Genomic DNA, 15,138 nt, shown 5'->3' on the forward strand with positions numbered 1-15,138 from the left:
ATTGTATCCAGACCTGAGAAATCATGCTAGGATACTAGTCTCGAAGTATGATGACAAAATCTAGAGTTCTTCTAAACTCAGAATTATGTTGAGCGTACCAATGTAGATTTCAAACACAAAATTCTAGACATATATAGCCTTGGCACAACAATAGCAGTGTTAATTTAATTAATTCATGTCATCGCTCTCTCCTCTCCTGATCACAAGACCCCTACTGACCCATTGCCCCATCTTCCCATCCAGTTCTTCGTAACATGTTCTCCACTTCTGTATCAAGCTGGTACCCACATGCGGAAGCTACAGATCCCAACCCACTCCTGTCCCAGTTGTCCATGTTGAAAAACTGTTGAGATACAGCCAGTTCTCTCCATGCAAACTGTATCTAACCAGGCTCCAAAGAAACAGCAGTCTGGAGGAGCCGCATGCGTAGTTCTGAGCGTCAGCTCTCATGCCACACTGGATGAAGTGGAAGATAATTCTGTCCCCCCGAGAAAGAGTAAGAAAAGGGCCGCTGTAATTCCCAGGTGTTTATTTCTCAAAAAAGCACGGCGAGAGAAGATGCTTTGCTGCAAGGCCACACCACATCACCTGCCAACACGGCATACTGGAAACTTCCATGTTCACAAACGAAGCAATTTTCAGAGCACAGAAGGGACTTGCTCAGTAGGGAAGGAGGTACAGAACTGCTCAGTTAAGCTACTGCAGGGCCCTGGCTGAAGCCATTAACAGTAGCTTCAACTGATACGTTTTCTGTAAAACAAGTGACAAAAATAGTAAAAAGCAACAGATTCTACAAGAAGGGAAAGATGTCTCAGCCTCAAACAAAGGAGGGGGGGCAACACTGTTCCTTAGAGTGCCCACATGACTCTCTCCAATGGTAGTTTTGTAGTACAAGTTTTGTAAAGTTCAGTTTTCTTCGGAGGAGTAAGTCATGTGTTCTCGAAGAAAAGTCCTGTCACTCAATGCACTTCTTTCACCGTTTCTCCAGCTTTTTGTACTTTGCTTCTGCGGAAGACAAACACACAGCCATTAGGGAAAGCAAACTCCCTTTCAGTTATGAACCCAGGACCTATGTCACAGCCTCATGTAGTGCCACTTTTACATAGAGACTGAACATCCAGAAGCTGTTTTCAGTAGCTAAAACATTGCCTGGGTTCCACTCATCTCTTACAATTTCAAAAAGTTATCCACAGATGGGAGTATTCTGGCTATTGCGATAATATGATTCAGGTTACATTTTACCACTTTGTAGTGTCAGCCATGCCCTGTATTACAGTGGTACCTCAGGTTAAGTATTTAATTCGTTCCAGGGGTCCGTACTTAACCTGAAACTGTTCTTAACCTGAAGTACCACTTTAGCTAATGGGGCCTCCTGCTGCTGCCGCGCCACCGGAGCACGATTTCTGTTCTCATCCTGAAGCAAAGTTCTTAACCTGAAGCACTATTTCTGGGTTAGCGGAGTCTGTAACCTGAAGCGTATGTAACCTGAAGCATATGTTACCTGAGGTACCACTGTATTTAAGAAACCTGAGTGGGACGCCCTGGAAATCTATTAGTGCACAACAGCAACCTCCACAGATATATCATGTTCCAAAAGGGTAAAAAAAACTTATCAAGGTTCATGGAGGGGATGCAACCCCCCTCCTTGTGGAAAAGGGGTAAAATAGGCAGCATTTCTGTATACTTTCTAGCAATGTCACAAGTACTTACCAAGTTTCTTTGAATATGCATCTAGCTTGTATGCGGCCTGTTCCAATGCTGCCACCTGCTCTTCAATCAGATTGATTTGCTCCAGATAAGGCTGAAGTCCGGCATCTTGGAGGAAGTGAGAGGTGAGGGCGGGGAGAAAACAATAAGGATTAGTCACTGATTCACTGAAGGTGTACCACTTTGTCACCTCTTCAGTCACTAGATTTGCGGCCAGAAGTTGGTATATTTTCAAAACTGTCAAATTGCAAAATAAAAATAAGAATGGAACAATTACGCAGCTGAGCCCAGGTAGCTGAGTATTGTCTACTCTGATGGGAAAAGGCTCTCCAGGCCTCCCCAGTGTGGTCACCCAAAATCCTTTTCAATGCCGTATTTACTCGAGTCTAATGCGCCATCTAATCTAATGCGCCCCTCAATTTTCAAAACCTTGAAACAAAAAAGTATTTGCTGGAGCTGAATGCAATGCTCATTGGCAAAAAGTTCATTTTGGACCCTTTATAACAAGATTACAAAGCTGAAAATGAACGAACTGCAGCTAAAATCTTATGTTCATTTTTCATATGGCCTCATCCTCATCAGAAGACTGAAAAAAATTAAGCCACGCTTCCCCTGCCCGCCCTCCTAATATTCTTCTGTGGGCCTATTCTCCAGTCTTCAGAGAGTGGCTGGAAGTGGGAAGGCAGAGAAATGTCCCCCTTTCCTTCAAATCTGTAGAAAATTCTCCCTGCACCCCCTTTCCTTCATATTACATATACAGTGGTACCTCTGGATACGTACTTAATTCGTTCCAGAGGTCCGTTCTTAACCTGAAACTGTTCTTAACCAGAAGCACCACTTTAGCTAATGGGGCTTCCCGCTGCTGCCACCGTGCAATTTCTGTTCTCATCCTGAAGCAAAGTTCTTAACCTGAGGTACTATTTCTGGGTTAGGGGAGTCTGTAGCCTGAAACGTATGTAACCTGAGGTACCACTGTAATTTTACAGCACAAAAACTAACACAAAATACAGGCCTACACAACCTGTCACTCAATGATCCCACTACAAAATTTGCTTAGATTTTAAGCGCCACTGTAAGAGTTTGAAGTAGGTAACACTTTAAAATGCCCTACTTAAACCACCATAAACTAACCAAAGTCTGCCAGGCTTTGGGAAGGAGCTGGCTGGCTTAGGGAGGGATGATGCTCTGATGGGTTCAAGAGAGCTTCTGCCACCTTCGCAAAGCCAGGCAAACAGACTTTGCAACAGGGTCTGCCACCTCCTTCCCAAAGCCAAGGTAGCCCCCCACATTGCTCTTGCAAGCCACTGCCGTGTAGTATATTTCAAAATAAAAGCATAACGTACATTAAAAGTACATCACACAAGGCAACAAAAATCTAACCAAAACATGTTGGGTTTAAAAGAAAAAAAGATTTATTCTTTTTTGAAAGCACAAGTTCAAGGAAGGAAGTTTAATCCCCAAATACCTCCCCTTCTCAACAGACCCTTTCTGATATTGCTCCAGCTTCCTAGACTCACCAACCATCCTAATAACATTGGGATGTTATTGCCAAGTACAGTCCCCTCCCTCATAACTCTTACATGCCACTAACACCTAAGCCCACTCTTAACTTTTGCTTCTGCCGAAAGACTTTTAAATAAAACTCTTACCTGCTTCCCACCCCAGTATGACTCCAACATCCATCATGCCCACCCATTCAGGACAATACTTAGCAACTTCACTGCACGTTTTGCATTCAGAGAGGACCGCCTGTGCAAACATTTCACTAATTAATTGCTGCAAGTTTCCCCTCTGCAAAAGTTCTCTGGTGGCGCACAATTTGATCTGAATTATTATTATTTATTATATTTCTATACCACGCCCTGTGATTGGACATAGATCCAACCTACAATCCAAACATGTTACAAGACACAAATGAAAGTATCTCTCTACTTACATTTCTGATTCAAATCTTTCAGGTTTCGACTTATGTTTATTGCAATATCTTTCATTTCCAGGTACTTCAAACTAGTCAGTTTGTTCATGTTTTCCAGGAGTTTGTAATCTTCACTAGTGGCTTTAAAATGAAGGAGAGAAAGAGAAAGGAGTGGGGGTGGGGGGGGAGAGACACAGCTTTAAAAATGTAAATTATTTACAAGAGGCCATTTTAACCTCAGTTAAAATTCAATGGAGTAGCATAGTAGGCTCACCCCTCTCTCAAGTTGACCACTCCTCTGACTATTTTAAACATGGAATTTAAACCTCAGATCAAATTTGATCAAATTTGATTGAGAAAATTTGTTGTCTGTTGCTTGGAACAGCAGGACCTAAACCAGTGGATTCAAATTACGAGAAAGGGGGTTTAGATTAAACACCAAGAAGAGCTTCTTGGTGGCACCAGCTGTTAACAAACTGCCTCAAAAGAAGGTGAATACTCCTTTGTCTGGTGGTTATCTAACCTCTGCCTCTATCAGGGAACTGTCCAGCGCAAGGGTAGCATCAGCAGGGAGCTGGATTCCTACTCTACGACCATGCTCAATCAAATTTCAGCTTAATAAACCACGATGATAACAAGCTTTATACTCCCTTTGCTTCTGCTTCATCCCTCCCTTTGTGCAATTGAGAGAACAAGTCAGCAAGCCACAGTTAATTACAGCTTCCGCTTATAGTGAATGGATTCCAAACAAGACAAAATCGAGAAACCAATTGGTTTTATTTTCTGGCTATCTTGTTTGGAAGCCATTAAGTAAAGGTTCTCGGCTGAAGTGTAACCAGATGCCTGGTAAACCGTGGCTGCCTACCTTGTTTCACCATGCAAGCAAAGGTATGAGCAAAAGAACTCTATATGGATGCCTGACACCCATGCATATTTCAGCATATTTATGATTTAGGAACAATAGTAAAGGCCTCTTTATTTACTGCAATCCCACAGACATGCATTCATGACTCATGGGGAGCCAGAAGAAAATTAAAAGTGTGTTGCATCCAGCACTGTGCAAGTAGTACTGTATTCTGCTCATGCAATGGGACTTCACCTTTTACTCCTCTCTCTGCACATCCCCAATCAGCTCAAGGAAAGGACTCTCAACCTCTGGAATGTATTTTGAGGGAATGAGGGGCCTTAGGGGAGAGGAGGGGAAAGTTCCATTGTGCAAGCAGAAGTCTGTTGCACAAGCAGAACAGCAACTTCCTCTGGGAGTTTCCTAGCAAAGCCATGCTACATGGATCAACTCTACTCCTTTGTGTGATATAGTGACATTCCTGGAAAACGTGGGAATCTTAAGAGCTGAGCTGGTATATGTGGCTTGGTTTTGAGAATTTTCTTAAGAAACGCTGATTCTACTTGGGGGAGGTAGAAGACGCAAGACTCTGGAGCAGGGCTCAGCAAACTTTTTCAGCAGGGGGCCGGTCCACTGTCCCTCAGACCTTGTGGGGGACTGGACTATATTGGGGGGGGGGATGAACAAATTCCTATGCCCCACAAATAACCCAGAGATGCATTTTAAATAAAAGCACACATTCTGCTCATGTAAAAACACCAGGCAGGCCCCACAAATAACCCAGAGATGCATTTTAAATAAAAGGACACATTCTACTCATGTAAAAACATGCTGATTCTCAGACCATCTGCGGGCCGGATTTAGAAGGTGATTGGGCCGCATCCGGGCCCCGGGCCTTAGTTTGCCTACCCACACTCTGTACATTCTCACTTGGAAGCAAGCCCCACAGAACTCAGCAGGCCATGCCTCTCTGGCATGGAAACTCCCCAATGATATCACAATGTGTTATATTTAATATAAACTCACCTGTCAGTTCACCTGTTAGGTAAATGGCCATTTTGTTGAACATATCCTTGCAAAGTTCATTGATATCTGCTTCAGCTGGTTCTGTTGCTTCTTCTGCTGTTTCAACAGCAGGATCCTCTGTTCAGATTTTTTAATAAAAGAAAACAGGGAAACAAGAGGTTAGCTGCTTACCAGCTGTATCCGCTGACGCAAAATCCTTGACATGTAGCACAATACCAACAACATCAAGCAGACTTGTTTAGTTTGCAGCCTCCATCTGGGCAACAGCCTGAAAGCTGCACAGAATATACCACTGGGGGAAGGCGACATCACGCCCTCAAACCAGTCCTGGCCGATGTGACAATACACTGCCCAGGCCTACTCCTCACAGGGTGGTTGTGGGGGGGGGGTTAAATGAAGTGTCGAGAGAACAAACACCACTTTGTGTCCTGTGGAGGGGGAAAAAGGTGGGATATAAATGCATTTTTAAAAAACATATTGCATGATCCAGGCAGGGCTGGAAGATATTCCCTCTCTCTCTGTGTATGTATGTATGTATGTGTGTGTGTGTTGTGATGTTGGAAGGGACCCTAAGGATCATCTAGTCCAACTCCTTGCAATGCAGGAATTTGCGGGAATTATTATTATTATTATTAATTGAATTTATATACCACTCTATACCACCTCAAGGCAATTGACAGAATAAAATCAAGATTTTGTTGTATATAAAAGCACAAAATTCATAATATAAATTAAAACAACCCAATAGCCCCCTAAGGATCATCTAGTCCAACTCCTTGCAACGCAGGAATTTGCGGGGCTTATTATTATTATTAATTGAATTTATGGCGCTGTGGGTTAAAGCCTCAGCGCCTAGGGCTTGCCGATCGAAAGGACGGCGGTTCGAATCCCTGCGGCGGGGTGCGCTCCCGCTGCTCGGTCCCAGCGCCTGCCAACCTAGCAGTTCGAAAGCACCTCCGGGTGCAAGTAGATAAATAGGGACCGCTTACCAGCGGGAAGGTAAACGGCGTTTCCGTGTGCGGCTCTGGCTCTGGCCAGAGCAACGATGTCACGCTGGCCACGTGACCCGGAAGTGTCTCCGGACAGCGCTGGCCCCTGGCCTCTTGAGTGAGATGGGCGCACAACCCCAGAGTCTGTCAAGACTGGCCCGTACGGGCAGGGGTACCTTTACCTTTACCTTTTATACCAGGGGGTCTCAAGGCAGTTGACAGAATAAAATCAAGATTTTGTTGTATATAAAACCACAAAGTTCATAATAAAAATAAAAATAACCCAATAGCCCCCCCCAACCCCCCCCCCCCACATTTCAAAAGGGCATAGGACTGAACCCGCGACCTGGGCGTCATCAGCACCTCTGCTGCCAGCCCGTGCAGGCAGTACTGAGGTAAGTGGGCCCAATGGGTCCGTCTCGGTCCATGGAGTCCCCTCATACACCCCTTGCTGGGGTGGCGGTTGGGAAAGCCCCTCCCCCCTTGGAAACACGTGACCAGTGGCCCCACCCACTCCATCTTACGCTTGGGGCCTTGTCGCCTGGCCTCCGAGGCCTCCTCAGGCGGGACAGCGGCGGCGGCGGCGGCGGCGGCAGCCATTCCAAACCGACCTCCCCCTCCCCCCACTTCCGCCGCCTGGGAAAAACACACCACAGGTTACTTCCGGTTTCCGCCAGACGCCCTCTCCTTATGCACCGCTTCCGGCTCTCGCTGCGCATGCGTCAGAAACAGGAGCGCCGGGCGGTTCGGGGAAAAGGTGTGTGTGCGCGTGCGTGCGTCATGTGGTCTCTTCCCTGTCCACGGATTGGGTGAGGTTTCGTCCGCAGACGACATAATGGTTATTTGGGTAGAGGGAGCTCCTTTTATGTTCGGAGCGGGCTTCCGGGTACGCTTGGTGCCATTTCCCTCCCCAGCACCTGAAGCGGGTTGAAGTTCTCAAATGAGGGGCGTAGTCTCAGCTTTTGAGTTTTAACAGGGGAAACGGGGTTTGCACGCGAATCTGCCGCCGGCCCTCGAGGGAGAGACTCTGAACGTAAGGGTCGTGGGTTCGAGTCCTACCTTAGGCAAAAAAAAATTGGGGTTGGACTAGATGACCCTCGGAACCAGTGCCAGATTTACGTATAAGCTGAACACACTATAGCTTAGGGCCCTACTCTTTTGGGGCCCCCAAAAAATGTAAAGGGAAAAAACGTGGATGTACATTTCCAAAATATAACATAAACAAATAAAATAAATAAAACCTACATACAGCAACACTGCTTGGTGTTGTGTAGGCGGGATCATACAATCATAGAATTACAGAGTTGGAAGAGACCACAAGGGCCATCGAGTCCAACCCCCTGCCAAGCAGGAAACACCATCAGAGCACTCCTGACATATGGTTGTCAAGCCTCTGCTTAAAGACCTCCAAAGAAGGAGACTCCACCACACTCCTTGGCAGCAAATTCCACTGTCGAACAGCTCTTACTGTCAGGAAGTTCTTCCTAATGTTTAGGTGGAATCTTCTTTCTTGTAGTGTGGAACCATTGCTTCGTGTCCGCTTCTCTGGAGCAGCAGAAAACAACCTTTCTCCCTCCTCTATGTGACATCCTTTTATATATTTGAACATGGCTATCATATCACCCCTTAACCTCCTCTTCTCCAGGCTAAACATGCCCAGCTCCCTTAGCCGTTCTTCATAAGGCATCGCTCCCAGGCCTTTGACCATTTTGGTTGCCCTTCTCTGGACACGTTCCAGTTTGTCAGTATCCTTCTTGAACTGTGGTGCCCAGAACTGGACACAGTACTCCAGGTGAGGTCTGACCAGAGCAGAATACAGTGGCACTATTATTTCCTTTGATCTAGATGCTATACTCCTATTGATGCAGCCCAGAATTGCATTGGCTTTTTTAGCTGCCGCATCACACTGTTGGCTCATGTCAAGTTTGTGGTCAACCAAGACTCCTAGATCCTTTTCATATGTACTGCTCTCAAGCCAGGTGTCACCCATCTTGTATTTGTGCCTCTCATTTTTTTTGCCCAACTGCAATACTTTACATTTCTCCCTGTTAAAATTCATCTTGTTTGTTTTGGCTCAGTTCTCTAATCTGTCAAGGTCGTTTTGAAGTGTGATCCTGTCCTCTGGGGTGTTAGCCACCCCTCCCAGTTTGGTGTCATCTGCAAATTTGATCAGGATGCCCTTGAGTCCATCATCCAAGTCATTGATAAAGATGTTGAATAAGATGGGCGGGGTATAAATGATAAATTATTATTATCAAATATTATACAGTGGTACCTCAGGTTACATAGGCTTCAGGTTACAGACTCCGCTAACCCAGAACTAGTGCTTCAGGTTAAGAACTTTGCTTCAGGGTGAGAACAGAAATCGTGCTCTGGGGGCGCAGCAGCAGCAGGAGGCCCCATTAGCTAAAGTGGTGCTTCAGGTTAAGTATGGACTCCACCACACTCCTTGGCAGCAAATTCCACTGTCGAACAGCTCTTACTGTCAGGAAGTTCTTCCTAATGTTTAGGTGGAATCTTCTTTCTTGTAGTTTGGAAAGAAAGAAAGAAAGAAAGAAAGAAAGAAAGGGATGCGGGTGGCGCTGTGGGTTAAATCACAGAGCCTAGGACTTGCTGATCAGAAGGTCAGTGGTTCGAATCCCTGCAACGGGGTGAGCTCCCGTTGCTCGGTCCCTGCTCCTGCCAACCTAGCAGTTCAAAAGCACGTCAAAGTGCAAGTAGATAAATAGGTATCAGGTACAGCTGTAACTAAAAAACTAAAGGAAATTTAATGAAAGGGAATCAGGATAAATTGACCAAAGGGTTGCTAAAGAATCATAAAACAAGGATGCAGGGATGGGGAGGTATGGGGAAGTCGAAGGAAAGAAGGTGTATGAAAATACAATTTTGAAGTTATATTTGTTTAAATGTTTTGTATGTTTTTGTTTTGTGTTTTGACTTTTTGTTTTGTGCTTTGTTTTTATTATGTGTTTGAAAAATGAATAAAAATTATTTAAAAAAAAATAAATTTAAAAAAAAGATAAATAGGTACCGCTCCGGCGGGAAGGTAAACGGCATTTCTGTGTGCTGCTCTGGTTCGCCAGAAGCAGCTTAGTCATGCTGGCCACATGACCCGGAAGCTGTACGCCGACTCCCTCGGCCAATAAAGCGAGATGAGCGTCGCAATCCCAGAGTCGGTCACGACTGGACCTGATGGTCAGGGGTCCCTTTACCCTTTACCTTTACCTAGGCTCCTATGATGTAAGTCATGGGCCCCGCCTGCTAGCCTGCTCCCTAAAATATCACTGGTTTGCTATTATGATTTCATTATAGCAAACCAGTGATATTTTCTAGAGCAAGTTTCTAGAGAATAAATTATGAATCTTTGCAGATTGTGTTTCTAATGGAAATTTGTTATTGCCAAATGCCAGTGTGTTTGCATTAAGTTTGTTATAAATAAAAAATCATTTTAAGTTAGAGCTTAATTATTTTGCTATTACTAAACTTCTTAATTGTATTTCAGTTCAACAATTACTTTGATAAAGTACATATTTTGTTATGTGCAAATGGCTTTAGATACCGGTACCTATTACGTCCACAAACGACCACCATATAGCATATATTCAACACAAAAAAACAGCGCCAATTTGTTGTTGACAAAGGACAGCTGGACATATAAAGGGCCCCATTACCTTCAATAGCTTAGGGCCTCATCAAACCTAAATCCGGCTCGGAACCCCTTTCCACCACCATCCTTGCATGAGGTCCAGGCAGGATTAGCCCAGTCATTAAGCCATGTCAGAGATGACTACAAGTGCCAGGCAGACCTATTTTAAACATTTTTTTCAGCGCATTGCAAATCATTTCCCAGAACACTTTTGTTATTTTGCATGTCCACCTCATGTGGTTCGTTTTTACTAGGCATTTTAGGTGCAGAGATTCTGAAGGGACAGCTGCATGAATACTCCTGACCCAGAGATGGAAAGAAGACAAAGTTCTGAACCAGAGACGAATGGCTGGTGAAGATAATGGACTCTGGCAAAATGGACCGGGAAAATCAGAAACCAGGAAGAGAAGAACTTTAAGAAGTGATGGGGGAAATTTACAATGTGTTTAAGAGAACACTGTAAACAACTAAAAAAATTGGCAGGATTTGAGTCATGCTTGTAATGCGCAAAAAACAATGGTAAAAATGGATTTTAAAAAATAATAATAGAGAAAATAAGGGAAGCAGTTGAAAATAGATTGATAATGGTCTTCTACTTCTTCTTTGGCGATCACTCGTAGCCGAGTAAGTTTGTCTTCCATAAACACAGTTTTAACAATGAGTCCGTAAGTGACTGTGGGGGCCAATTCTGGATCCACACGTCCTTCCACAGTGGGGACATTGGTTTCTGAATGGGAGTTGATCACGGTGAGGGTTTGCCAAGCATGCCTTCCTCTTAGCATGTTTCTCCCTTGCATCCTGAGTTTGAGTGTCTTCAAAGCCCATGACACCTTTGGTAAAGGCTGTTCTTCAACTGGAGCACTCGCAGGCCAGTGTTTCCCAGTTTTCAGTGTTTATACTACATTTTTTTAGATTTGCCTTGAGACAGTCTTTAAACCTCTTTTGTTGATCACCAGCATTACACTTTCCATTTTTAAGTTCGGAAGGGAGGGCAGAGGGAAGTTGAAGGATTCAGAGAATCCTAAATGATTATGTTGATGTTTAATGTTTGAATTTAAATTTGTTGTGTAAAACTTTATATATATAAAAAAAATTATATGTGTGTGTGTGTGTACACACACACACACACACACACACACAAACACATACTAAAAAACATGTGCCAGGCAGACCAGCGTTGCCAAGCAGTGACCACTTGGCTGTCAGAAACCATGCATGGTTCTCCACGGGGCATTTTTTAATATATTTTTTTGCCCAATAGGCTTTTTAGCCATATTGCATAACCCTTTTGCAACTAAGTACATATATCTGCAACAGTTGCCCACTCTTCCCCTGTTTGACCTTACCCTGTAGTTCCCTCCTCACAGCACAGACCTGGCCTCTCATCTTTGCAAAGCAGCATGCAATAATAGATTATAACATGTCTGCATTTAGATGGGTTCTGGAAGGAAGGATTTTAGAGAGCATATAATATGAAACTCTACAGTCAACCTCTGGTTACAAGAGCTCAGGTAGCAGTTAGGTTTCAAAGGACTAAACCAGGCTTCTTCAACCTTGGCCCTCCAGATGTTTTGAGACTACAATTCTCATCATCCCTGACCACTGGTCCTGCTAGCTAGGGATCATGGGAGTTGTAGGCCAAAAACATCTGGAGGGCCAAGGTTGAAGAAGCATGGTTTAGTCCTTTGAAACCTAACTGCTACCTGAGCTCTTGTAACCAGAGGTTGACTGTAGGGTATATGCTCTCTAAAATCCTTCCTTCCTCCCCTCTTTCTCAGCGATCTTCTATGGCGATATTCTGCTAGTGCTGTGGCTTAAAACGGATCCCACATGATTTCTGATCGTCCGCGAATTTACGAGAAAGAAAATGCATGAGAAAATGATCGAGGATATTCTCGAGTGCCCCCGAGAACAAGACAGAAAAAATGGAAGGCTCATTTGCAAGAGAAGGAAACCTTTGAGAAATTGAAGATTTCAGCACGGCGCTAGGAACCTCATATGGTTTGGATTTGTGAAAGTTGGCTGTGCAATGGTGTCCCATAAAAGTCAGGTAAAGGTAAAGGTAAAGGTACCCCTGCCCGTACAGGCCAGTCTTGACAGACTCTGGGGTTGTGCGCCCATCTCACTTAAGAGGCCAAGGGCCAGCGCTGTCCGGAGACACTTCCGGGTCACGTGGCCAGCGTGACATCGCTGCTCTGGCGAGCCAGAGCCGCACACGGAAACGCCGTTTACCTTCCCGCTGGTAAGCGGTCCCTATTTATCTACTTGCACCCGGAGGTGCTTTCGAACTGCTAGGTTGGCAGGCGCTGGGACCGAGCAGCGGGAGCGCACCCCGCCGCAGGGATTCGAACCGCCGACCTTTCGATCGGCAAGTCCTAGGCGCTGAGGCTTTAACCCACAGCGCCACCTGCGTCCCGATATAAAAGTCAGGAATACACTGCATTTAGTTATCAGAGCTAAATATGATTCTCAGTTCAGTTTGTGGATGTGTCTCTCAGGCTTCCTCTAGTCCTCTCTTACTGCATTCCTAATCATCTCACGTGTGTCTCAGCATGCTAGAACAAGCAAAGACTATGTTATAAGTGTTATATATTCCTCAGGGGAACTGCTCAGTTTTAGAATGAGTTGTTTCATCCTTTCTTTTGGTTTAAACCATAACCCGTATTAAGGTAAGGTATTATGGGAGGTCCTTATGTAGAATAGCGTGCCAGTTTGTCTTCCTGCGTAATGTTGTGCCCTGGGGCTAGTTTTTCTACAAGTTTTTCTTGCAAGGATACAACTTAGGCTGTAGTATGCTGTCCTCACTTCGCAGGTAGTAAAATGATTTTCACACTGCACTTCCAACCAAGGAGAGGGCCTTTGATTTGATTTCTACTTCAGGAGTTTTAGCTGAACCTATAAAGACCTGCTTCCCTAAAGAAAGCTCAGCAACTTTGGTCTGCCCCCTGCCCCCCACCCCTGATCACTGCCAATTCCCCCCCCCCCCCAGGAGTAGATCGCAGTCTCTTGGGAGTTGGATGTCACTGGACTAGAGGAAACCTCAGGGTCCCTTCCATCTCTATGATTCTCTGAACTAAGCAACTACTTACCTATAATGTCATCTAGGGTGCACACCCAGTTTGGTAATCTGTTGCTGTTATGTACAGTACCTCTTAACCTGAAACTGTTCTTAACCTGAAGCACCACTTTAGCTAATGGAGCCTCCTGCTGCTGCTGCTGCTGCACTGCCAGAGCATGATTTCTGTTCTCATCCTGAAGCAAAGTTCTTAACCCGAGGTACTGTTTCTGGGTTAGCAGAGTCTGTAACCTGAAACGTATGTAACCCGAGGTACCACTGTACTAAGCTAGGATCCTATAACAATAGGCAAGTAGGATCCTAGAATGCAACAACTGATTGGTTGGCAGGAAAAGACCAATCATGCTCCAGGAGGGAAGCAGAATCAGCCAATCAGACGGGACTCATTGTGTAAATAATGTATATAAAAGCCTGAGGTTTGGGGGGCAATTCAATCACGGTTTTACAAGCTGCAATAAAGAGCATGAAATCACTACAGGACTCTGAGTATATCTCAGTTGTTGTTTTTTTATGACAACTGTCTCTCACCTGTGTGTTTTAAATAATAAAACCTAACCTTTGGGTTAAGTAAACTTATATTAACCACACGCATAAAGGGATTATCCACACTTAAATTTTGCCCCACTCTTTCCAGACAGAAATCTGCACCTTAACACTCCCTGTCCAAGCATTGTTGTTGTTGTTGTGTCCCAAGCTTTCCCCAAAGAAAGCTGCGCTTTAAAGCTGAATTGGAGCAAATGTCAATTTGGGTTTTACGTGTGTTGACATTTGCTCCAAATGAGTTTTAAAGAGTGAATTTTTGAGGGGAAAGCATAGGAACGGGGAGGGGGGGAGGGTGCTCGGATATGAAGCTTTTAGACCCTCCAAGCGCCCCTATTTACCAGGGACGATTCTGGATTTACAGAAGCCATCCTGGTTTCTGATTTGATCCCAGAATGCCCAGTTTTCCCTTAGGATGTCCCTATATCCATGGGAGAAATGTTGGAGGGGATGGAGTAGAACGTCTCTGTTTACACTGGAGAAATGTTGAAGGGCATGAGATGGTGTCTGGGAAGAGTGTGTTGTTTGTTGTTGTTGTTTAGTCGTTTAGTCGTGTCCGACTCTTTGTGACCCCCTGGACCAGAGAACGCCAGGCACTCCTGTCCTCCACTGCCCCCCGCAGCTTGGTCAGACTCATGCTGGTAACCTCGAAAACACTATCCAACCATCTCGTCCTCTGTCGCCCCATTCTCCTTGTGCCCTCCATCTTTCCCAACATCAGGGTCTTCTCCAGGGAGTCTTCTCTTCTCATGAGGTGGCCAAAGTACTGGAGCCTCAGCTTCACAATCTGTCCTAGGAAAGGTTAAGTGTGGATAAGCCCTCAGTAAATACACAGGTTAATGATCTCCTGGGCTTATCTCACACAGACATCAATGCCTTTGTCAATAGGCACACGGGAAGCTGGCCTACAGAGAGTCAGATCACTGGCCCGTTTAGGTTGGTGTTGCTCTCACTGACTGGTAGGGCTTTGTTGTAAAGAAAAAATGCCCTTTTCCTTTCTGGGGTATTCAAGAGCCCATATAGAGTCCTTACATAGATTCCCTATTGGTAGGAGAAAATAACAGAGGCCAACCAAAGAATAGGTAAAGGTAAAGAGACCCCTGACCATTAGGTCCAGTCGTGATCAACTCGGGGGTTGCGGCACTCATTTTGCTTTATTGGCCGAGGGAGCCAGCGTACAGCTTCCGGGTCATGTGGCCAGCATGACTAAGCCGCTTCTGGCGAACCAGAGCAGCGCACGGAAACGCCGTTTACCTTCCCGCCGGAGTGGTACCTATTTATCTACTTGCACTTTGACATGCTTTCAAACTGCTAGGTTGGCAGGAGCAGGGGCCGAGCAACGGGAGCTCACCCGGTCACAGGGATTCGAACCGCCGACATTCTGATCAGCAAGTC

The 15,138-nt window shown here is 45.1% G+C and overlaps 1 protein-coding gene and 1 long non-coding RNA gene across 3 annotated transcripts; one reads left to right on the forward strand and one right to left on the reverse strand.

Moving 5' to 3' along the window:
• Nucleotides 1–514: 514 nt before the first annotated feature.
• Nucleotides 515–7,148, reverse strand: BLOC1S2 (biogenesis of lysosomal organelles complex 1 subunit 2). 2 transcript variants are annotated; one of them, XM_079975528.1, is made up of 5 exons: nucleotides 7,006–7,148; nucleotides 5,493–5,609; nucleotides 3,644–3,763; nucleotides 1,711–1,815; nucleotides 515–1,005 (listed from the first exon to the last, which is right to left on the reverse strand). In XM_079975528.1, the coding sequence occupies exons 1-5, from the start codon at nucleotides 7,079–7,081 to the stop codon at nucleotides 974–976; spliced, it is 450 nt and encodes a 149-aa protein (XP_079831654.1). In that variant the 5' UTR covers nucleotides 7,082–7,148; the 3' UTR covers nucleotides 515–973. The 2 variants fall into 2 exon arrangements, with proteins under 2 accessions (XP_079831654.1, XP_079831655.1); XM_079975529.1 differs by lacking the exon at nucleotides 7,006–7,148 and adding an exon at nucleotides 6,845–6,935.
• On the forward strand, nucleotides 7,137–13,028 carry LOC307215837. The gene is made up of 3 exons (XR_013838661.1): nucleotides 7,137–7,238; nucleotides 11,906–12,177; nucleotides 12,558–13,028. It is a non-coding gene; the product is annotated as an uncharacterized lncRNA (long non-coding RNA).
• Nucleotides 13,029–15,138: the final 2,110 nt, after the last annotated feature.

Source organism: Podarcis cretensis (assembly GCF_951804945.1).
Source record: "Podarcis cretensis genome assembly, chromosome: 5".
In the NCBI taxonomy this organism is placed as follows: Eukaryota; Metazoa; Chordata; class Lepidosauria; order Squamata; family Lacertidae; genus Podarcis; species Podarcis cretensis.

Excerpts from the sequence above, each read along its gene's own strand:
- BLOC1S2 (XM_079975528.1), bottom strand. The coding sequence starts at position 7,081 with ATGGCTGCCGCCGCCGCCGCCGCCGCCGCTGTCCCGCCTGAGGAGGCC. Across the intron at positions 3,764-5,492 it reads CCTAACAGGTGAACTGACAG|CCACTAGTGAAGATTACAAA; the intron begins GTGAGTTTATAT and ends TTCATTTTAAAG. Across the intron at positions 1,006-1,710 it reads TGCATATTCAAAGAAACTTG|AAGCAAAGTACAAAAAGCTG; the intron begins GTAAGTACTTGT and ends TGTCTTCCGCAG.